The sequence below is a fragment of the Malaclemys terrapin genome, chromosome 8 (assembly GCF_027887155.1).
Source record: "Malaclemys terrapin pileata isolate rMalTer1 chromosome 8, rMalTer1.hap1, whole genome shotgun sequence".
Lineage (NCBI taxonomy): Eukaryota > Metazoa > Chordata > Testudines > Emydidae > Malaclemys > Malaclemys terrapin.
Window position 1 is genome coordinate 99,947,713 of NC_071512.1, and position 25,755 is coordinate 99,973,467.

At 38.3% G+C, this 25,755-nt stretch overlaps 1 protein-coding gene across 1 annotated transcript in view; it reads right to left on the bottom strand.

The window, feature by feature from the left end:
- ZFYVE9 (zinc finger FYVE-type containing 9) overlaps positions 1 to 25,755 on the bottom strand; it is a 99,598-nt gene that overhangs the window by 9,129 nt on the left and 64,714 nt on the right. The window contains exons 6-14 of the mRNA XM_054037221.1: positions 24,952 to 25,128; positions 23,989 to 24,158; positions 22,919 to 23,042; positions 21,163 to 21,285; positions 19,971 to 20,126; positions 9,368 to 9,592; positions 6,232 to 6,314; positions 5,509 to 5,613; positions 1,060 to 1,210 (exon numbers count right to left, since the gene is read on the bottom strand). Coding sequence (XP_053893196.1) covers positions 1,060 to 1,210; positions 5,509 to 5,613; positions 6,232 to 6,314; positions 9,368 to 9,592; positions 19,971 to 20,126; positions 21,163 to 21,285; positions 22,919 to 23,042; positions 23,989 to 24,158; positions 24,952 to 25,128 — 1,314 coding nt within the window. The remainder of the gene's footprint in view (positions 1 to 1,059; positions 1,211 to 5,508; positions 5,614 to 6,231; positions 6,315 to 9,367; positions 9,593 to 19,970; positions 20,127 to 21,162; positions 21,286 to 22,918; positions 23,043 to 23,988; positions 24,159 to 24,951; positions 25,129 to 25,755) is intronic.

The following is a 25,755-nucleotide window of genomic DNA, read 5'->3' on the forward strand; positions in this document are numbered from 1 at the left end:
GCTTTTTGCTGATGACATTGTACTATTGACCAGTCAGAAGGGGAGTGGCTCAAATTTTCTAAACTAGCTGCCAGCCAGCTTAAAAGCAAAAGCCCTTGGAATGGCCATTGTGTCTCCAATACCACAACAGAGCTCCTTGAAATCCATCCTCCCATGCTCTATGTACAGAAAATACTACTTAGAAATTAGTGCCAGCCCTAAAGGAATCGACATGCCAAAGTTGTGAATGAAGATCATGAATGTTCAGGGTTAGAAATTTTTTTTTTACTCATTTGGAGACATCATGGAGCTTCTACATAAGATTATCAACTCTGACATGAAGTCTGGTTAAAAAAAAAAAGCTCTAACATTTTAAGAATTAAAATGTTAAGTTGCTATTGCATCATTTCACCTGGTCTTAACAAAAAATAAAGCCAGAAAATCAAATGGTCTAATTAACATACACACACAAAGCTCTTGCAGTTCTCGGTGAGGAGGGGTTAGGTACATTAAGGCCAGATCTGCACTACAAACTTACATCTGTATAACTACGTCCCTGAGGGGTGTGAAAACCTGCTTTATTTTATGTCAGTTATGTGAGGCCCTTGAACTGGCAAGCTGCCATCTCACATCTCAGTTGGACAAATACTGACCACCAGCTGTAACCATAGAGAGGTGTGATCTGAACCATAGATAGGGAACAAAAATCCCCATCAACAGTATGCAGTATTTCAAACACCAGATTAAACTGTGGACATGGAAACGGAGTGCCAGGAGGCTGGGCAGGGTAATCCAGAGGCAAATAGGGCACTTTCTCATTCACACATTTGCATTAGGCCTTCCCATTATGCTGCATGTTTGGAAGCCATGCCCCCATCAAGTACTAGGAGCTCTCTAATCATACAATTGTAACTAGTTTCTGTGCTAAATATTAATTTCAGAAGGTCCATGAATTAAAGGCAAAACCTGTTTTGGCATATTTACATATTTAATGGCAGCACAGTAGACAAAAGAAAGTCATGCAAGGCGCTTTGGGTGGGAAAAGCCTCCATCTGCTCCCTTAGACCTGTCCCATCTCACCCTTTCTTGGCTGATTATGAATACTGATGGCCTGCGTCTGGTAGTTCCCATCATCATTCTGGACACACACTAGGTGAGAGTCTGCTTTCTCATTGAAGCATGCTCCCCCAGCTAGAACATGCTCATTAGACTTGTTCATGGCTTTCATCATCTGCAAACAAAAAGAAAGTTTATCACTTTCATTTAGCCTCAAATCCTTCACATGGGTTATTAGCATAAACAGTGGCTTGTGTGGTTTAATCTGGTTGAAGAATCTTATTAGAATGTATTCAACTGTGACACCTTTGCAAAGACTAGCAAACTTGGCAACAACACTCACATCATAAAATTTTCAGAAGCACCTATGCCCATTTTCAAAAGTGCCTAAATCTCACTGAAAGTGAATGGAATTTAGGAGCGTAAGCACGTAAGATTAATTGTGGAGACAAGGTGGATGAGGTAATCTCTTTTATTGGACCAACTTTTGTTCATGAGAGAAACAAGCTTTCAAGCTTACACAGAGCAGTTCTTCAGGTCTGGACTGTGTAAACTCTGTAAGCTCAAAAGCTTGTCTCACCAACAGAAGTTGGTCCAATAAAAGAGATTACTTCACCCACCTGGTGTCTGTGATATCCTGGGACCAACATAGCTAAAACACTACTGCATATAAGATTAATTGTAACATCCTCTCAATGAAACCCAAAAAAGCAAGGAAAATATCATGTTATGGGACACTTCTTAACAGTACCCTCGTGCTCACATCAACACATTTTCACTGACCGCACCAGACACTACACTCTTCTGCCTCCAAGTGAAAAGGAAGCCCATTACACACAACACATTAATCTCCCGCTCAGTACAACACAAAACCTTAATTACAATGTCAGCAAATATTCAACACTCACAGGTTAAGTGTGTGGTGTGTTTTTTGGGGGGGGAAGATATGAAATCATAGTTAAGGTTTTGTATTACTGTAGTGTGTTTCATATTGGTTTCAGCACCTCATGTTCCAAAGGCAAGACTTTAGTGAAATGACAGCCACCTTTACTAAGGGCACCATTTGCCCTCAGCCCCATTAGAAACAACATGGCAGCCTCACTTTCACATGGCAGGGCATTAGTGAAATAACAGACATCTGTACTGAGGGCAGGAGTAACTTCAATGCAACTGGGTGTCTTAAGTCCCAGTGAAAGTCAGAGGAAATGGCAATCATTCTGAGTACTGGAAAATTATGAATGTAAAGGTAAAGACCGGATAAAGTAATTGTTAATATCTTTGCTTAATTACAAGCACATTTCTCCAAATGTAGCCCGTGGATGAGATTTCAGTAGTTTTAACTGGACAGTCCGAATGATATAAACCAGCCTTTAGTTAGAAAAGGGGTGAAAACAAATGTTCTCAAAAGTCTCATGTTTAAAAACAGATTAATTGAGAATCTCCAGAAACTTCAATTTTTCCTGTGCTGTAAAGTTTGAGGAAGATACATTGTATTCTTCACATAAACAAGAGGCTGAATCCCGGCTTCAAGCAGAAAACTGAACCCAACCTAATACAGAGGTGCTGATACACCTTTTTACTACAGGCATTTCCACAAGGTTCAGTTTAGCACAGTTAGCAAACAGTACAAAACTGAAGGTAACAAATACATAAACACTGGACAAACAGTTAAACCATACTGACAGGTTTCAGAGTAGCAGCCGTGTTAGTCTGTATCCACAAAAAGAAGAACAGGAGTACTTGTGGCACCTTAGAGACTAACAAATTTATTAGAGCATAAGGTTTCGTGGACTACAGCCCACTTCTGCATCCGAAGAAGTGGGCTGTAGTCCACGAAAGCTTATGCTCTAATAAATTTGTTAGTCTCTAAGGTGCCACAAGTACTCCTGTTCTTCTTTAAACCATACTGAAATTAACTACCATCTATTGTGTATTGCATATACAGTCTTCAAGTACAACAGCTTTAGATCCGTACCAGCTGAAATGGGGGCTTTTTTCCCCTTGACAATGGCAGTCAAGAATTAATACACCTTATAATTCAGTTACTAGCCTTCCTGTATCTTTCTGCCTCAGTAACTCCATCTTTTCAAATCTCATATAAAAATAGCTTTCCCCATTGCCTATATACATATTTTCACTCTCCCTTGCTTTTATTTCCACTCTAAAGCATGTTGGAATGCATTTTGTATGGAAAACCTGATATGAAATGCAGTTATATGAAACCTTATACGAAATGCAGCATCTGCTCTGATGCTATAAGAGCTTTTAAAAAGGCCATTCTGCACAGGAAACGCCTCGATAAGGTCTCAAACAAGTCTGCAAAAGTGATGCATTTTAGGCACAACTCTTCTAAGGCAATTGCTTGTTCTCTTCTCAAAGGAATGCATATTACTTCTTGAGAGCCAGTATGGTCTGAATACAGAACTGGGAGCTAGAAGCTCCTCAATTCTACTCCTGGCTCTGTCATGGTCCCCTGTATGCCTTTGGGCATGTCATTTGGCTGCTGTCTCAGTTTCCCGATCTGTAAAATGAGTATAATATTATATCCCTCTCACTGATGCAGTCTAAGTGCCCCTCCCCTCCACATACTCCCCTTCCCTTGGTTCTCCACTCAGGATCCCATTGGGGCTAGAAGGTTTACATTCAATGCATCCTCTTGATACATGAATGCATAGCATATGTCAGGAGAAGTATCCTCAGAGATCCTAGCCCCTCCAGAGGCTGGGTGATGGACTCCGGTTGCCCCCACCCCATCCTTGAAGGAAAAAGGATTAAATGCATAAAGCATATAGCTCTATTTACAACATTAATGTTATAAATGTAAACACAAGAGGTCAAAAAATGCAAAATTTAGCATTGTAGCAACAGTTACCATTTTGGATTATTAATTAGACAAAATTCAAATTAAATTTAATGTATATAGTTGACAAAGATAATATTATTTGAGAATTTGAACCCTAGCATTTCTCGAGTTGTGTATTCAAATTTGCAATGGTTATTTTATATTAACAATTCCTTTTTCCTTTTTAAATTGAATTTGACTTTCTTACCTTCCTGGAGTTATCTGTTCCTAATTTACATTGGTTCAAATAATGGCATAGCTCAAACTCTCAAATTAAGTCATATTTCAACCATTATACATTTAAACTAAGAGAGGTTAGTCTAGAAATTATTTTGAAAGTAAGTTCTTCCATATATTTTGTTCAATAATCCACTGAATTCTGGGCTTCCCTCCAGAGAAATGAACAATTCCAGTTCACCTCCAAAATCAATTTTTAACTTCATTATGAACCACACTGCATCCTACAATTTCAAGACTTCACTTCATCAAATGAGTTCTGCAGTGCTTATAGAATCTTGATATCTGCTCTGTTTGAACAGAACTGTGGAGGGACTGGTCCTGTGCAACCCCTTTATATTTATATTAGTTTTTCCTAAAGAAAATTCAAATGTGGTGATCCCCTTATATACATAACCCAGAAGCTGTTTGTTCAGGTATTTTTTTCAAGTGACCAATCAGCAGGATATTAAAGGGCTAATCCTAGTTTAGTGCCCAGATTCATATGTTGTATCTATAATAAATTCTCTGTTTGCAAACCTCTCTAGTACTTGCAGGAATCTACCTGGACAGATCATTTATCTTTGAAAGAATTAGTACAAATGCAGCCTTTTCTCAAATTGATGCTCCATCTCTATTTGGCAAGTATCAAAATCCATTTCTCTCCTATTCTGTGTTTCATTCTTATTTGGTCTATATCATAGATGGAAAGCATAAGACTGACTCCTGTCTCCGCTACTGATTTCCTTTAAAACCTCAAGGAGATCATTTGTCACTAGCCCTTTAGATACATCACCATTGAATTATTACCTCTCCATTGTTTGGTCCCCAATATTGTTCAAATCACTCAACAATGATTGTCACTCCACAGTCTGACTGTCAACATCAACTAAGTCTAAAAGACAGCTGAAGCTTTTCTCATGCAATTAAATCAACTCTTATTTCAAATGTACAGAGATATATTTTGCATTAAAATCTTCAAATATCCAACAAATACCTTCACAAACACTATGAACACACGACATGTACTTGGAGAAAGTTCATTTTTTCCTCACTTTACACCATACAGCATGTGTTATTTAACTGATTCATTTACTCAAATCAGAATAGTATATGCAACTCTCTAACCCCAGATTTTCAATTAATTACATTTGAAGTTTATTTAAAAGTAATAACCTCTGTATAAAGAAGAGCAACTATCCATTATTTTTAACTAATGCCACACTGAATTGATCTGTGCATAACTCATTTCTGTAGGCAATTCATATATAAAAAAATTATACATAATACATTTATAGTTTAATTCTGAGGCAGTTTTCATTGGCAGTGGCAAACACAATAAATTCCTTTGGACCCAATCCCTCTTATCTTTAAATTGTACTAGACTAAACATATATATTTACTCTAAGTATTACCTCATTATATCTGTTGCTGGGGATTTTGATGCTGGTTTTTCTCACTTCCATATCAACCACCAAACCTTGGACCACTGGCAACGTATACTGGTAATTTCTGAAGTCCTTGTGTTTTAGAGGAACAAAGAAGTAAAACAACGTAGTCATTAGTGACACAGGGTAGTTCTCCTTTCAGAAAGAGACCAAGGTACAGAACTATTAAATAGAAGTATAATGCATAAAATTTAATATTCTCCTGACTCATGTACCATTACTTTAGATAGGAAAATTTGATCTTTCTCTGCATTGTGCTAGATTAGACAGAGACCTCAGATTCACCGGGAGTGAGAGTAAGGCATGTACCAAATGGAGAATTCTCTACACTTAAGAATTAACAAGTTAGCTCCAGCTAGAACTTTCTATAATCACAGAATTATGACTAAGTTTTTGAAGAGTGGTCTGAGCAGCAAAATTTAGATCCAGATCCAAAAATTCACAGTGGTTCAAGACCCAGAGTTTTGATTTGGGCACATCATTAATATTTATTGCATCATCAAAAGTTGCTGTCTGATATCTAGATTAGACAATAGGCCACCACCCAAATACCACAATAACAGTATTTCCTTATCATACTGTTTTGAAAGTTAGTTACTATACACATAAATTAAGATAATCTTATAGTACAACATTCCCTTCCATATATACAGACAGAACAAACAAACAAAAACCCCACTCATCACTTACTGCAAGAAGATTCATAATTGTGTGTCCAGTCTCCCCAAACAATGGCTTACGAAATCTGACGCTGAAAAGTGGGCAAGGATAAACTAGGAAAATTAAAAAAATAAGTAATCAGCTTCAGATTCTCCTATTTAAAGGTTATGCAAAAACCAGACTGAATCTAAGCCTCTTCATATAGGAAAATTTCAATAGGACAAAGTACATTTCTGACATGACAATGGCAGCAAAATATCTGCATTCCCTAGCATACTTATCCATATCTATAAAATGTTATCTATGATACAACTCAACATGCACAGGGATGTGCTTGGTCATGTAACATTATGTTGCAGCAGATTTATGAGGAAAAATGAACTGAATATAAATTATGCCAAGATTTTTTTAATAATAATGTTTTAATAATCACCAAACTTCATCATTTTACATTAAATTCTGCCACTTGCTTCCTATAATAAGTCAATAATATATATTTTTATTAGTGTTGTAGATTAATCGCAGTTAACTCACGCAATTAACTAAACAAAAATTAATCGTGATTAAAAAAATTTATCGCAATTATTCGCAGTTTTAATCGCACTGTTAAACAATAGAATACCAACTGAAATTTATTAAATATTTTTGGATGTTTTCTACATTTTCAAATATCTTGATTTCAGTTACAACACAGAATACAAAGCGTACAGTGCTCATTTTATATTGTTCTTATAACAAATATTTGCACTGTAAAATGATAAACAAAAGAAATATATTTTTCAATTCACCTCAGACAAGTACTGTAGTGCAATCACTTTACTTAAAAATGTAGATTTTTTTTTTTTGGTTACATAACTGCACTCAAAAACAAAACAGTGTAAAACTTTAGAGCCGAGAAGTCCACTCACTCCTACTTCTTGTTCAGCCAATCTCTAAGAGAAACAAGTTTGTTTGCATTTATGGGAGATATGCTGCCCGCTTCTTATTTACGTCACCTGAAAGTGAGAACAGCTGTTTGCATGACACTTTTGTAGCCAGCATTGCAAGGTATTTACAAGTCAGATATGCTAAACATTCATATACCCCTTCATTAAAAATTAATTAAAAAATAATTAAAATAAGAGAATAGGATTTATATATACAGAGATATACCTATCTCATAGAACTGAAAGGGACCTTGAAAGGTCATCAAGTCCAGCCCCCTGCCTTCTCTAGCAGGACCAAGTACTGATTTTTTGCCCCAGATCCCTAAGTGGCCCACTCAAGGATTGAACTCACTACCCTGGGGTTAGCAGGCCAATGCTTGGGCCACCATTCCAAAGGTCATACTTCCACGCTGATGACACTCGTTACAAAAATAATACATTAAATAATTTGTGACTGAACTCCTTGGGGGAGAATTGTATGTCTCCTGCTCTGTTTTACCCGCAGTCTGCCATATATTTCATGTTAGAGCAGTCTTGGATGATGACCCAGCACATTTTAAGAACACTTTCACTGCAGATATGACAAAACGCAAAGAAGGTACCAATGTGAGATTTCTAAAGATAGCTACAGTATTCGACCCAAGGTTTAAGAATCTGAAGTGCCTTCCAAAATACGAGAGGGACGAGGTGTGGAACAAGCTTTCAGAAGTCTTAAAAGAGCAACACCCGACGCGGAAACTACAGAACACGAACCACCAAAAAAGAAAATCATCCTTTTTCTGGTGGCATCTGACTCAGATGATGAAAATGAACATGCGTCGGGCCGCACTGCTTTGGATCGTTATCGAGCAGAACTCATCTCAGCATGGACACATGTCCTCTGGAACAGTGGTTGAAGCATGAAGGAACATCTGAATCTTCAGCACATCAGGCACATAAATACCTTGCGATGCCGGCTACAACAGTGCCATGCAAACGCCTGTTCTCACTTTCAGGTGACATTGTAAACAAGAAATGGGCAGCATTATCTGTAAACAAACTTGTTTGTCTTAGCAGTTGGCTGAACAAGAAGTAGGACTGAGTGGACTTGTTGGCTCTAAAGATTTACATTGTTTTGTTTTTGAATGTTTTATTTTTTACATAATTCTAAATTTGTAAGTTCAACTTTCATGATAAAGAAATTGCACTACAGTACTTGCATTAGGTGAATTGAAAAACACAATTTCTTTTGTTTTTTTACAGTGTAAATATATCTAATAAAAATAAATATAAAGTGAGCACTGTACGCTTTGTATTCTGTGTTGTAACTGAAATCAATATATATGAAAATGTAGAAAACATCCAAAAATATTTAAATAAATGGTATTCTATTATAAACAGTGCAATTAATCACGATTAATTTTTTTAATTGCTTGACAGTCCTAATTTTTATGTGATATGAAAAGTTTGATCTACAAAGCCTGTGAAAATTTCCTGTGGATGTTTCCTGACTTTCAGTGACACTGATTTAAATTTTATTATCATTGTTTGGCAAGCCTGTGAAATATATTTTACTAATGCTATGGAAAGAATTACAGTGCTGGTGCACAAAGAAGAATCTAAAATGTATTTTTCACAGCAAGTCAGCTTTAAACAGACCTACCAACCAGGCAGCAGATGAATCATGCAGAAAACCCTTAGCTTTTCCTGGAGCCAATTAGGAGTTAACATGACTTCTTTTAGATCCAAATACAGACAGTGCCATTCTGGGAATATTTTATGCCAGTTTTAGAATTTGTCCAGCTAAAGAACTCTCTGTAGCTTGCTGTCATCAGCTGGTATTGCCTTTTTATAAAGTACTGTAAGTTAGTTTCACCTGCACATATATTACCATTTTCTAGATGAGCATGGTTGAGAAACCTAAAAACTAAAGAGGAGCCTCTATTTCACTAAGAGTGGAATGAATTTCAAGGTATCAAAAGCAGCTTTTGTACTGTTCTTCTATTTTAGGTCACAGGTTGTGTTACCAGGACCTCAGTTAATTGTTAGTTTTAATTGCATCTAAAAAGTTTTAGGTCATAAGACTGACTTAGTAAGGTATCTGTCTACAGGCACAGTCATTGGGGTTGTGGTTAGTGGGGCACATTCCCCAGAATCACTATTCCTGTATATCTAATGTACACAACTCCATAACAGCTCTCAGAAATGTCACCCAAGCACAGACAAGGGTTACTACAGTTAAGAGAACACATGCCACTTACGTCTGTATTCAGCTCCAAGTCTCAGCATCAGTCGGATGGGGAACACTTTAGCCCAGGGAGTCTCCCATTTCTGAACAAGAATTCCAAACAAGTAGGGCGGAGTTGGGAGCACCAGGTCCTGCAGTGACTGATATGTAGACGTCACATATAAAAATCCACCATGTTCCTTACTGCCAAGAAAACTCTGGCTGAAAAAGGAGTGTCCCAAGCTGCCCACGACATTACCTAGAAACCATGAAGTTCATTATTTTACTGCACTAAAGTCTGCACCAAAAAATTCACTAACTTGTTTTAAAAGAGAAAAATAAGATTAAACACACACTTTTCTTCCTGGAATTACATCCTTAGTTAATTCCCATTAGTCACATTACAGAATGAAAATACTTGCTACCCAAGAATGTTCAAGTTACCCCTTATTCTACAGTATCTTTGTGCTGAAATTTCCACCTCAGACTACAGATGCATCAAAACATATTGGGGAGGCAACAGATTTGTTCAACCATTGCAAATTATGTCAGTCCTTGAAACCAAGTTTAGAAAAGTTTTACACATTCAATAAGCGATTCCCACATCATGTCAAGCTTCGTGATCTGCTGCATCAGTGGTGTCCCTCATTTTGGGTTTCCCAAGCATCTTAGAGGTCAGTGTGATATAACTAGGTCTTAAAGCTTAAAAACTTAGGGCTTGTCTATACTTAAAATGCTAGAGCAGCGCAGCTGTAACACTTCACTGTAGACACTATCTACGCCAATGGGAAGGATTCTCCCTTCAGCGTAGGTAATCCACCTCCCCAAGAGGCAGTAGGTAGGCCGCCAGAAGAATTCTTCTGTTGACCTAGTGCTGTCTACATAGGGATTTAGGTCAGTTTAACTATGCCACTAAGGGGTGTGGATTTTTCACACCACTGACCGATGTAGTTAAATCAACCTAATTCTCTAGAAGAGGCCTTAGAAAAATAAAACCAATTCTGCTTCACTTAATATCCACTTGTGACATGAGCACCATGAGTCTTGAAACGTTTATGAGGCCAGATCTGTAGAAGCACATACACAAAAGAGTGCGCACATTCATTTCTGTACTTCCCTGATATTTAGGTCCATGCATGTGTGTAAATCAGGGATTACGCACGCAGCTACACAGGCACCAACACCCTTACTCACAATTTGTATATGCACATCAGGGGATAGATTACATGTTTACTATGCTATCTAGTCATACTTAGAGAAAAAGACTGTTACTTTGATATGCACCTCGCGTATGAATGGAGCTTGCTTTCAGTTTTGTTATTGAGGTGCAATTCAAGAGGCGTATTACGCTGAGATTAGGGATCCACTGAAAGTTTGGTTTCCACAGTGCCTCAAGCTATGAAAACCCCTAACAGAAAACCTGTTTTCAGTGCTTTCATGACCTTACATGGACTCTCCAATGCATAAACTGGACACGTTTATTTAATTAATCAAGTCCTCAGAAGCTGCTACTTGTAAGAGAAAGAGAGTTTTGCGGCAAAACAGCACAAATACACTTGGCCAAATCAGTAATGTCTATTTTTTTTAAATTTTACACAAATGGATACAGTACCCACATAAACATTCTGAAGATCTGGGTCAGTTGAAGAATTACACAAGAGAGTGTTTAGTATATTTTATGTAAATTGCAGCTGAGACTGATACAGAAGAAATATCACTAATTCTAAATCAAAATTCTATTCTTTGATCCTAATAAGGAAAATGTGTCTGATGGAATCATCTTATGAACTAAAGTTGATTAGATAATTAAGAAAACATTTAACAAAATATTAGTATCCACCAATCAAGAGATGCATCCTGGTCATTCATTTTGGCAAACACAACCCCCCCCCCCTTTTCTAAACAGAGAGTAAGAGGATGCAAGTGTTGATGAAAGGTGCCAGCAGGCCCTAAGTCTGACTTTTATCTACAAAACAGGTACAGCCAGGATTGTGAAAGCACAAGGAGATGTTTCCACATGTGCTTCAACTTCATTGATGAGGGTGACCACCACCTGAGGGGAGAGAAGTTCAGTATCCCTGGCTCATTTTATCCTTGGCCCCTCTGTTGTAAGAATATAACTAACTATGCAACATTTAAACAAAGCTTTGATTAAAACATCAAGTAGTAACGTGCACAGCTCGTGTAGACAAAATACATTAATGTGCTTCCCTTTATTGAAGGGCACAAAAAGGCTTAAATAATGTATAGAGACATCTGATAACATTTCTCATTCTTATCGAATGTCAGAATTTGTGTTTTATTAGGATTTACAAAGGCAGCACGTGCTGCTCTTGAGGAGGGGAGATCAGTAACTTCATGAAGGGGACTGTGGTCTGGCCTTCATGCCATCTCTGGAGACCCACGAGGAATCTTGGCACCAATTCCTTTGGTCTGGAGCAGTGGTTCTCAACCTATTTACCATTGTGGGCTGCATATGAAGCTCTCTGTATGTTATGCGGGCCACATCTACACGATATATTACCAGAACGGCCCTGAGAATGTCACATGGGCGTCTGCTGACTGGTCCACAGGCTGAGAACCACTGGTCTGGAGACATCCATGCAGAAGGCCAGTTCTTCTGCAACAATTCCAGGGCTTCCTTTATTCCAGTAGCATGGTTGACTTGATAGGTGTGTTATTGCTGGTTGTCCTCCTACATTGGTACATTCCCTCCCCTCTTAGAGAGGAACAGAGAGTGTCAAGGGGAAGTTAACTGCCATCTAAAAAGCAATAGTTGCTGCTGAATTTTCTTCACAACTGTCAGCAGGTCTAAGAGAGATCGCTGTGTAGGCATTGATCTCTGTCTCCGCACTTCTACTACAGTGTATAGCCGTCTGTGCCTCTGAAGCCCACTGTCCCCTAGTTGACTACTGTTAATTTAAGGCAACATTCATGTTCATTTTAAAGCAGTTACTAATGTTTTGCTCCATGCCACACAGCTGAGAGGAACACTGGGTCTTAAGTTAGTAACATTTCTGAGTCACACTGAAGTAGCTGTATCAGCACTCTGAACTGTAGATGTGGTAGCCAGTTACAAGGCTTCTTGATTTTGTTATGAAACAGCCTAAAGCCATTTTCAAATGACTACAAATTACAGTGTGTTAAAAATAGATAAAGCTACTACAATTTTATCTGGCAAAGGAAGGGTTAACCAACAGTAGTTTGCAGGAAGTCCCTGGATCAACTCACTTCCGAAGGCTCCAAGTCACACTGATTCTCTCTGAAGCCAGGGCTGCACATGGTTCTGCTCCAAGAGTCTCACCTGAGGGCGACACAAGATGTTCCTCTCTTGCCCTCATCGACCAAGGGCACTGTCTCTGCAGCTCTCCCAGACCAGCACAATCATCGTATGTTCCTTTTTCTATAGGTCCCTAGGAGTTAGGACTTCTAGCTAATTAGTAGGGCATGTTTGTAAACAGAAGCCTCATCTCACTGCCTCCTGCAGCTAAGTACAGGAATCCTAACTCTTTGCATATGAAATGACAATCTGTTGCTGCTGATGGCAATGTTTCCATGGGACAGGACTCATGAACAACCAAGAAGTGTTCAGTCCTTGGTATATCCCCATACCGATCCATTTGGAATTCTGGAGGGGGAAGGCAGAAAGGCAAACCCACCTCAATACAACTCTTGCTTTTTTCAGTCTGATTTAACCTTTTTTGGACCAATATTCAGAAACTGTGAACATTGTTATTAATGTTGCTTTACTGCTCTCTTTTTTAACACTGGGCCTAATCCTGCAAGGGGCCGAGGACTCATTTCCCCAAAAAGCCAATTCGAATTGAAGGCACTCAGTATCTCACAGGAGTCACTCAGTAGGATCTGATTCTATGATCACATCTTCAAGTTAAATTTGAGTTTTACACACACACACACACACACACACACGCAGATGTGTTAGAAATCTACACTGTCAAGTTAGAAATCTACACTGTCAAATTATTGCAAATTCTATCGTCTAGAAACTTTCACCCCATTTAAAAAAGAACTCTCAAAGGTTAAAAAGTAAAAACACTAACCAGTTAAGCATATTGTGACAAACTGTACCCCTGTATTTACCTCTCGTACACTATTGTAATAATCTTTGTACAAAGTATGCCTTGTGAGGTATCATTTGTAAACTCACAATTTGCTGGTCATTATTGTCCTGGTAAAATGTGTGTAGCAACAATGTATGCAAACTTATACAATTCCACTGTATGGTGTTACTAAGGGCTTGTCTTCACTACTAGGGAGACGCTGCTGCAATCGATGCAGCAGGTGTCGATTTAGCGGGTCTAGTGAAGACCTACTAAATCGACGGCAGAGCGCTCTCCGTTCGACTCCAGTACTCCAACTCCCCAAGAAGAGTAAGGGTAAGTTGACAGGAAAGCGTCTCCCGTTGACGCAGCACAGTGAAGACACCACGGTATGTCAACCTAAGCTACGTTGACTTCAATTACGTTATTCACATAGCTGGAGTAGCATAACTTAGTTTGATTTACCCAGCTAGTGCAGACAAGGCCTTAAACATCTTCCAAGTCTGGGGAGTGGCCAAACCAGTTCTTCAGAGACAAAGGCACAGGCTTATGCCTCAGCCAGGTCTAAACAAGGTCAATGGGCCATTACCTGCTACGTGGCTATTCATTGGCAGGAAAAGGGGCATGGGTATAAAATCTACATTTTTAGCAAAGCAGCAGCATGGGGTTCCCATCCACACAGTCTCCCAGGCGCCATGCTCCCTGCTGGAAATGCCTCTTAGAGGACAGGACTATAAATAGACGGGGCAGACACCCCAATGGACCCCGCGCCCTCCCCCTCCTCTCTCTGTTGATTCACTGCACCAGAAGGAACAAAGGAAGCAGCAGATGGGGGCTCTAGTGCACCAATCATGTGTCTAGGTGCCAAGTTTAAATAGTGAATGAAAATTATGAAAAATAAATGCCCATGAAAGAGCTTTCTCTTTCCTCTGAAACAGCTTTCAAGTATGTGTCTTGGCTCTCTGCCTATTTCCAAATCACGGAAAACATCTCTTCTTTCTTGCCTATCTTTTCTCCTCTAATATTATTCAAATAAATGTTATGAGCCCAATGCAAAAATGATGGGTGAAGTTCTTCAGTCAGATTACATTATCATAATAATATCTTCTAGCCTTAAAATATACGAGTCTTTGAATTATTTTAAGTGTAACTATTTAATTCTATACATCTCCCTCATGTACTGTTTGTACAAAAGACAATAGGAAAATAAAGCTATATACTATTGTACAGTTCTGTGACGTGGATTACTGTCCAACAGAGATAATGAAGAGACCAAACATTTCCATTTGTGACTGAAGCCAAGTATTGAATCAGAAGTGAAAGGCACCAGCCTTCTGAAGGCAACAGCTCGAGGGATGCATTCTTTGGCTGCCTTCAGGACAATTTTCATCCCAACCCAAATTGAAAGTCAGGTTATAAACCCAGCAACAGTGGAAACTACAACTCAATCATCCAATACCCTGTTACCATAAACCACAGCCAGATCCTATTATTTACTTTGCACACAACACGTAGTTATTTCAGAAGCTTCTAGCCAAAATGCAATTGTAAATAAAGGTTTCAGAGTAACAGCCGTGTTAGTCTGTATCCGCAAAAAGAAGAACAGGAGTACTTGTGGCACCTTAGAGACTAACAAATTTATTAGAGCATAAGCTTTCGTGGACTACAGCCCACTTCTTCGGATGCATAACGGAACCTCAACTAGGCTATCCTTCTCAAAAGCATATAATTTAACTTAGACTATGTTAGAACTTCCTTGTAAAGAGAAACAAATCTAGAGTAGTTCCAAAATACAGAGAAAGGTGCCTTTGCTAGTAGTTGCCGCAGGCATGTGATGTAATAAGATTAATATTATTTATAAATTGCCATAGATGTGCATGATGCATCTAAAGCAGCTTTGCAGAAGTTCAATACCAACTAAGTACTGTTATACTGGATTACCCTTGACCTTAAATCCCAAGCAGCTCTATAGATTTCTTTAAAAAAAAAATCATCACACGCCAGTCCATTGGTGTGACTTTCCTCCTGAGGGCCTATTCCGACTGTCTTTAGTTCTTCACTGGGTCTTTTTCGCTTAATGAGCAACAAATTTTGTATATTTATTAGACAATACTTTTTGACCTCATCAGTTAAATTAGTTCATACCAGGAAAGGGGAGGGAAAGGACCACCGTGTTTCTTCATTACTTGCTTTGAACAACTTTCCAGTTTCAGCTATTTCCATATTTTAACTGAGGACAGACTGGCTTCTAACTCAAGTTCTCTACCTTGTTATTTACAAACAGATTTTTAGGTGCTAGTATATTCTCATGTACCCTTATCCTTATTACATACAAAATGAGACATCCCTGCTTAGTGCTCAATGAAACCATATGGGTGGAGCTTTTTAAAATTACTGATGTCTTCCATATCATTTGATGAATTCCATGTCAGAGAATTGGTCCCAGTATCATTTCTTAATATGTTAATATGCAATTAAGTGGAGTGGGAGCTGCCTCAGTTGTACAGTCAGCCCTCGTTTCATCATGAACAGTAATCACCATCAAGGACTGCCTAAGATTAAATGCCAATCCATAAAGGTGGAAATGTGTGCAACTTAATCCTGCAGCAATAGAACTGAATCAATAATACTTGGGGGAAATCAGGCCAGTTGAATTTCTACAAAAAATTTCATACTCTCTGCTTGAAAATGTGAGACACAAACCAGACAGCATGGTAGTGAGGGCCAAATACATACACAGGAGAGAACCACATATCTAACACTTTGGTGCAACATGCTTTAGAAAATGCCAAGTTTGAGAAAACAAATATAAAGCTGAACACACTAGATTTTTTCTGTGCCTCATCTCTTCTTCATGCCATGGTGTGGCCCTCTTCCCTAGGTTTTGTGTCTGTGCCTAAATAATGTATGTTTTGCATTCATCTCTGTGCATTACAGTCTGGAAGTGAAGGTATATGAAACCTCTCTCATTTATCCAGATTTTATATGTACATCTTTATATATGAACTTTGTATTTGGCTTCTATGTTGCTCCTCTTAATGCTTCATGCTCATTTAATGAAAAATGTAATAAAAATTAAACAAAATCTTAGGCAAACCTATAATGTCTTTAGGCAGTGGAACTAAATCACCTGTTCCCAGATTTACATTAGTCAATATTAAAATGGAAGTACTTATTATATTCCATCAAAAGATAAGCTAGTGTAATGAGGCATATCGAGCAGCTTTCAATTAGCATGCCTGGCTACTTCAAAGAAGCCAGTGACATGGACAAAGTTCTCATTTCTCAACTTACCGGACTTCCTGCTGGGCTTATATCCAACACAAAGACATCATCATGGGATTACTACTACAACAGAAAACCATTAGCCTACCATTTCAAAACAAGAAAAGCAACACTTCAGCAGGGAGCTTGACAACAAACAAAGCCTTTAGGGGCCAGAGGGGAAACAAAATGATGGGGAGGAGAGAGGGAGCCCTGCATTTTAAAATATATTTTCTATGCATACAATCCATACTGGAACCCTGTATCTTTTCTTCAAAATATCAGTAGTTTTGCAATTAAAAACTCTTTATACACCTAACAGACCCCAGCTTTACAGTGAATTGATAATGCTTTATGAAGAAAATCATTGCAGTTTCAAAGCAGAAACTTCAAACTAGCATCAACACTGCACTAAATGTGGTTTTATGCAACTTTACCCTATATATAATATATATATATTTTGAAGAAAGTTTGCTGCAGAAGGTAAATAGGGAGGAACGTAACCATACTGGTTATCAATATAGTATCTTGAACGGCTAGGATACAGAAATTGGTTACTTAGTTTTTGTCACTGAAAATATGTGATAATTATTTTTGCTAGATTTAGGTAAGTAACAAGAGATGTGCACAAACCTTTGGTGAATTTTCTGGAAACAAAATTAAATATACGTGCTAGCTGTTATATATATATATATATATATATATATAAACAACATTTAAGATTTTTACTTCCATGAAGGTGGAGTTGAAAAGTGAATAACTGAGATGGAACAGCTAGCACATATATTTAATTTTGTTTCCTGAAAATTCACCAAAGGTTTGTGCACATCTCTTGTTACTTACCTAAATCTAGCAAAAATAATTATCACATATTTTCAGTGACAAAAACTAAGTAACCAATTTCTGTATCCTAGCCGTTCAAGATACTATATTGATAACCAGTATGGTTACGTTCCTCCCTATTTACCTTCTGCAGCAAACTTTCTTCAAAATACAAAAAATTACTTCAGTTCCCTGGCTGCAACACCAATTCAAATAAATATATTATAATCAAGAAATAAAATTGCTAGGCAGGCTTTCAAGCAGTCTCTAATTTCTATAATAAATTCTCATTCACTGCAAATCCACTCTCACAGACTGATAAACATGAGGGGTGCAGCACCTCTGATAAAATGGGCAAAATTGGAAGCTTAGACATGTCTGTAATAACCAGCATGCTTGTTAACAACACCCAAGAAATTACAGTCACACAGGAGAAATTCTCATGGCACCTCACTATTTTTTCTTCTTGGTGAGTAGAGAGGAAAGCAGCCAGAGGAAAGTTAAGACTGCAAGTATCCTATATTTATGAGTGCATATTTTATTTCTCTCATAGGTACATAACTTTGGGAGAGGAAAGGATGGATATGTAAAGAATGCATTATATGCTACTGTGGGAATTTATCCTGCATGCCATGATTTATTAAAGCCTGAGTGAGAATCATTTTTATATCATACAGCTACTCAAGATACAATTTGTTTCTACTACAAGTCTGAAATATAGCAATAAGTATTTTCAAAACTACCTCCAAAACTGGGAACTCTAAGTGCTGGAGTTTGGTTTCTGATTAAAAATGGTAAAACTAGCACTACCTCTCTCTTAGCACTGCGATGTAGTACATCAAATTACTACCAGTAGCGTGCTAAAAATAGGTCTCAGAATACATGATGTAGAAGTTATAAATTATGTATCTCGGTAGCGTAATTGTACACCATAGCACTGCAATATACACATCATCATAGTTAGAAGACAACAACGTTTCTGCATTGTTGGTTAAGTCAGATTTGGAAATTATTTATTCCCACCATATCTGAAACCAGTAAGGCCATGTGACAATGGTACATTTTGTTTCAAGCACCTTCACTGGACAAGCTGGCCTTTGTTGTAAAAAGACAGATATTTTGAGACCCTCTTTTTCATTATCTCACTTAATAGTTGGTTCAATCGATGATTCAAAGAGAGCTTTGGATGATTATTTAGAATACTTATAATACAGAACATGCAATAGATGATCTGTACATGTATATGAATTTTTAATATAAATCCCTGTGTGCAATACGATTTCTCCTCTAGAGGACTAACCTGGAGTACAAAATAAATTAACATATCTAGATATTTTATACCATCATTTTTTTTCTTTATGACCAATGATTTTTGGATACTTGTGAGTGGCAATTGTTAAAGTGACAGCCCATTTGTCCAGTAATATCTAAATTGGGTACAAAAAACTATGTTAATACAACTTTATGGTTGGGATTTTATACGCATCAAAGACAGGAAATTCTGGTATGATTCCTACAGCAACTGCAATTCATCCATGCCTTACATATATACATAACATTACTTTATGACATCAATTTTTATGCTGTAATGTGGCCAACTTACAATTACTACAGGAAATCATAATTTTGAATTACCTAATTTTAGTGCATTTACCATAACCACAATGCTTCATTAACGATTTCTTGCATTTTATTTCCATGTGTTAAAAACATCTGATTGCAAACTGAAATTATTACTATATTATTTGTATTACTGTAGTGCCCAAGAGCCCTAGTCTGGAGCCCACTGTGCTAGGCACTGTAAAAACTAGAGCTACCAACTCCAAATTTATGTAACCCTTGCTCAAATTCTGAGGACAGCACCTGGCATACCAGACCAGGCACCAGATAAATGCATGGAAGAATCCCTCTTTACAGATTGCAGAGAGATTTTATGGTGACTACTCCAGCCCTAATGCTGTAGTAGCACATGATGGACTTTTATTCACCTTACTCCCTCTCATGTGTGCATGCCTGGCTCAGCAGTAGTTCCCCTGCCCTCCCCTACACACTTTCACACTTTGAGAACTTAGTAAGGGCTGAAAATAATTTTACCTTAGAGAGTCACTTTTGAGCTGAAAAAAAAAAAAAACAAGAAAAAATCCTAGCCAAATATAATTTTTTGAAAATTACAGACAGCTGGCAAAAGGGGCTTAGAAGGAAAGCACTTCCCCTTCAATATAATTGTTGCTACTGCAATGCTACCCTCTTCTCCAATTAGAGCATAGATACTTTGTTTTATTTCCTGCACTCCCATTTGCCTTAGTGACTATCATAGTAATACTGAATACTAATAACTGAAGTGAACTCAGATCACTACCAACTTTGATCAGTACGTTTTCTACTTTTAAATAAAAATAAATTCTCAATTTTATCAAAGCAATTCTCTAGTCCATTAATTTTATTTATTGAAGTCACCTACTATAGATTTCAAATAGAAATCGTTCCCACCTGCCAAGGCGTCCCGATAAAGTTGCACAAAATGATTAAAGATATCCTTCGGCAAACACTTCTCATCAGGTAAACACTGCAGGAGAATCACTATCTCCGACTGCCCCACTGCATGCATTCCCTTTGTAGTGAAACACCAGCACTTCCTGTTCACATCTGCAGAGAGGAAAACATGACTCAGGCTGGAAAAAGTAGATTTCCACTCAACATCTGTTTGCCATGCCCAAACTTCACTATCGGAAGACAGCACATTTTAAAAAAATCAATTACACTAACATTGCATAACTCTGGCACTTGCTACTAAGATACCTAAGGCTCTATGACCCAAATCTTGCACACAAACATGCCTGAACACAACAGACCAGATCAATACAACAGGTGTCTACATTCCAAAATAGGGGTGGAATGTGGATGAGCGTAGAGGAATCAGCGTGATGGCTAATCGGATGGTGCATAGCATCGTCCACTGGGCCACTACACTGCTTTGAGGTTTGGGAAAGGGGATGTAGGACATGTTCCAAGAAATATGAACATGTTGCTGTTGAGTCAGATGCTGAGAGTAGCAAAACCAGCACACATTTTAAAAGTGCATTTTTTAATCTTTTGTATGAGCATTTAGTGACCCTAAAAATGTGTTGCTACAAAAGTGTCCTGCTTTTTATTTTGAAATAAAAGTGGAGACCAACTGCGGCACTTAAACTAAAAGCCTCCCCATTCATACCCCCTCCATAATATAGACAAGATGATCTGAGAGGCCAGGTGTTTTCAACGAGGGCTGTCTGACCCTGGAACTCACTTCACCCCCTGGTCTGACAGAGCCACAATCCTGCTTGTTTTCAGAGCATCATTGAAAGATTTATCTGTTTTCCCGAGATATGAGAAGGGTTCAAGTGGATTAACAATGAGGGGAGGATTGGTGAATAATAGTGAGCCCTGTTGGGTTGGATGGGTATGTAGGATGCTCCAGGCGCATGTACAGATAATTTTATACAAAAATACAAACTGGACTAATCCAACCTAGAGCAAGGGATAGGTGCGTTTTATAATTTAATAGGAATAAAAATATAGTACATTTTACTTCCATGCAGCAATTCACAGATTGTGAGTAGTAAATATCAAATGCTGTGTTTTCAACCAGGAATATGTATACAAACTTTTTGCCCCCCTCTCATGAAGTAAAAAAATAACTTACAATTCACAATTTTAACCATGGACAGCAAATTTGCATTTAAAACAAACACAAGAGGGTCAGGGCTGCCATCTTCCAGCTGCTGCATCACAGAGATCTGAGAAGGTCTTTCTTCTACAGCATAGTCTATAAGAAAGAAACGCATCGTGAAGTCATTTGCTTATTTGGACAGTAATCTACTCAGCAAAGTAATCAGCTAAGCAATGACATCACTCTAATGTATACAGTTTGATTCACTTACATTTTATCTGACATTTTAAAATTTATTTTGTTCTGATACTTGTTGGGCAGGGATTTTCAAATTTCAATGATTTGAGTACCTGACTCCCACAGGCCCCTTTGAAAATTCCAGCCTTAATTTTTATCAACTAATTTGTATCAATAGCAGTAACAACTTGAAAAATCAAACCTTTGACTTCCTTTTAGAAACAAGTGTTAGTGTAGACTACAATGTGAAATGCTAAAAAAAACCCAACGTTAACACTTAGTATTTATATTGTGGTAGGAGCTTCAGTCACAGAGCTTACAATCAAGTGCAACAGCCTACAGTACGACAGCAAAGAAGGGAGAATAAAAAAAATGGACGGAAGGTTCAAATCCTGTGTCTCAAATTTATTCAGTAAGATACTCAAAATATAGACACTTTCTTTGATTAGATCCATATGAACTGAGTGTTTAAATATAAACACCCGAACTGTTGAAGTAATCTGTGTTCCTGCCTACAAGTCAGCAATGTGGCTTTATAAAGAAATAAGGGAAATTTGGAAGGGTGTTTGTTATCCTGCCACTTATAAACATCTAGAGAGAAAGTTCACCTCACTAATGTGAAAAGTATATTTGAAATATTTGTAAATTTGATTTAAATGTCCACTCGGTGGTTAAAATGTTGTAAGTCAAACCAGGCACAATGACATTTGAATTAATTCAAGCATACGCAAAGTATGATTTACTGATGATATCCATGTAAAATTGTTGGGCTTGTGAAATTTGGCTCATGTACTGAAAAGCATGCTGCAATTTAATGAAGTAAAGCTAGGTTACTAGTTTCTCTCTGTTACAGAGGTTCAATAATTAGGCAGCTTCATGAGTAGCTAATACAGCCTGGGGGCAGACTGGTTTTGAAAATGTAAATATGCTTACTTATTTTTTTAACAATATCCTAGATAAAGTTACTTACTGTCTAATTAGAAATATGCTGAACCAACCACAAATTTGAAAGGGGAACGACAAAAAAAAACGTGAAAAGTGAGTTCAGGCCACTAATACATGCTAACGCTCTCCTAAGAACTTCCTGGTTCACTTAAGATACTCACAAGTATGAGAAGTCTCATCACAACCAATGGTATTTATGATGTCATTAAATTATATATTTTGGGATACCTTCAACCAAGCAGAATTTCCAAGAAAATTTCACAGAGCGGAAACATGATTATTTATATGACTAATTAAAATGTATCTCTGTGCTGAATGTTCCCCACAGTCTGATTAATAAGGAAATTAGCACATACTTCTGGGCTCAATTTTTTTTTGCTTTGTATTTTACTTTTAATAGTAATTTCATTGTCAGAACGATGTTTTCTACAGAAGCCTGTGAGCACTATCTAGTGCCAAGCCAGTTAACTACACATTAGTATTCATCGTTAATATCTTTAGGCTCTATCCAGGATCCAACTTTCTATCTATATGTGGCAGCCTGAATTGTTAAGCTGCCACCAGTAAATGTCACAAATAGCTGTCCATTTACCCCTACTGTTCTCACCTCCTTTTACTCCAGTGGAGATCAGAATTGGAGGAAGACCATCTTCAGGGATCAGGTTCATCGCACTGCCAACTGGACTGCCAACCTGAGTTATACTTCCCGAGAATCCAGAAGTGTTATCAGTCTACAAAAAGGAAACAATAAGAAAGAACAGCATTTATTAAAAAAAAAAAAAAAAAAAAAAAAAAAAGCAAGAGCTGGGTAGACTTCATCCTTAGATTGCTAGATGTAGGTGAACGAGATATATCCACTCTATAGAATTATCAGAGGTACAAGTTAACCCTTGGTACATGCAGGGGCGGCTCTATGTATTTTGCCACCCCAAGCACAACAGGCAGGCGCACCTGCGGACGGTCCGCTGGTAACACGGATTCGGCGGCATGCCCGCGGGAGGTCCACCGGTCCCGCGCCTTCGGCGTGCCCACCACCGAAGAACCGCCGAAGCTGCGAGACCGGCGGACCTCCTGCAAGCATGCCGCCGAAGGCAGCCTGACTGCCGCCCTCACAGCGACCGGCAGGCCGCCCGCTGTGGCCTGCTGCCCCAGGCACGCACTTGGTGCGCTGGTGCCTGGAGCCGCCCCTGGGTACGACATTGACACAGACTAAGACAGACCCAGCACCTCCTCTCTCTATAAACACATGTACAAACAAAACAGAAACAAAGCAACTACGGTTACACCAAGCTTCTGCCCACGAGTTTGAAAATATTTACCAGAGCTCCGTTCTGGACAGCTTTAAGCCCGTCCCTTTATCCATACAGACAGGCTGTATACCCAAAGCTTGGAAAACTCCTTGCACAGTAGTGGCCTGATACTGGATTAGAGCTCTAAAATGCTACTTCATAATGGCATATGCAATTCAACGGCTTATTCCAAAATATATAGCCAGCTTCAGCTCTCTGCAAACCTCAAAATCAGCATGGACATAAGCCATACATATTACTAAAAGAGAATCTTAAATCAACAGACTGCACGTATCAGTCTCACTTAAATTGCCATAGAACTGAATGTACCGTCCAGGACAACGTGACGATGCTGTTCTGAAAAATAAACAGCACAATGTTTCCTCACCTCTACTGATAAAGAGCTGTTGGTCACAGGCTTGGTTGGATCATGTGACACTGCTAGGGTTCCTGTAGGAGTTGTCCCAGCCACTGTCAATTTTGCTGCATCAGCAACTTCTCCATTAGGTAATATCCCATCAGCAAACCAAACACGTCTTTGTTCTCTGGGTTGAGCCACTAGTGAAAAAAATAGAGTTCAAAATCTCACAGCAACATGAAATGGAAGCTTCGCTCAAGAAAAGTGAAGTGGTTTACTTCTAATGTAAAAAGTAGCAATGATAGCAGGGGTGTGATAAATCCATATTAACAGTATTGGGCAAATATTGAATACAAATTCAAATGGTGGCAGAAGAGCAGCAGGGTCAGTGGGTTGATAGTATTATAATACACAATAGAGATGGGAGGAACAAGTGGTAAGATGGTATCTGTGCAAGATTCCCTAGACTAAGAAATAAGATATCTACTTAATCAATACAAGAAAAAAACACTTTATTGCATATATAGGGCTCTCTGATATAATTCCTACACACTAAGTACTTTAGAGAAATATCAGCCAGCATGATTAGGCTCAATCATCTTCATGTGTTTGGAAATTACATTTGTACATACATTTCCTGTCTGCATTTCTCTTTCCCTTTGACCCAACCCACATGACAAGTGTCCTTAGGGGGAGAGGGATAGCTCAGCGGTTTGAGCGTTGGCCTGCTAAACCCAGGGTTGTGAGTTCAATCCTTGAGGGGGCCACTTAGGGATCTGGGGCAAAATCAATACTTGGTCCTGCTAGTGAAGGCAGGGGGCTGGACTCGATGACCTTTCAAGGTCCCTTCCAGTTCCAGGAGATAAGTATATCTCCATTAATTTAATTTAAATTTAATTTAGCTGCAAGGTTTGAAAGGAGTGTGTTACCAGAGATTCACATTCACATTTAATCAAAGCTTGTTTAGAAAAAAGAGTGAAAGTTTTTTCTTACTTTCTGCTCCAGGGTGCTTTAAAACTCCCACAGGTACCATCACAGTGGGAGGTGGAGAGCTCAGGGCTCCTGAAGCCTGAGCTTGCTGCAAGGGAGGGATAGTAGAACAGTATTCAGCAGGATTGTTAGGGTTAGGACTCTGGCTTGAGGCACTCATCATGTTCTCCCAGGCTTGAGCTAAAGCAAACAGAAAACAAGAAATGTGAATGTACATCTAAGTACGCAACACTCCAAGATGATGGGTAAATTCACAGCTCCAATAGCTCTAGGCTTTTCCACCTACCCTGGGCAATCTCTTCTTACTTTGATTAAAAACAGAGAGGACTTACACAGTGAAATTGTGACTAAAGAACAAAATACATGGAAAGACTATTGGTGTTCTGTGATAAGAACCTCAGCTTACATGGAAGTGTATTCCAAAACTGTTAGCTATATATTTTGGTGTTAGTGGCACTTAGTTCCTTATCCATCATTTTGTCATCTCCTTAGAGGATCTGAAAAATCAATTTTTATTTATACACTACCAGAGGGTTATATGACGTTCTACAGACAGGCAAAAGTCTCACTCTTTACCCCAAAGATTTTGCAATCTAGGTTACACAACACCAGGGCAACAGATTTACTTTTGCAAATGAGTACAGTACATTGTATTTTTTTATATCCAGAATAAACCAGTCTACCTTAACACCTTATTTTTCAAACTATGAAGAAGTTTGTGTGCTGTGAACTTTTGAAGACATGGCCTGAACTTTAACTCAATCCAAAAAACCCACATGATTTTTAGTTTAAATACACACCACTTTT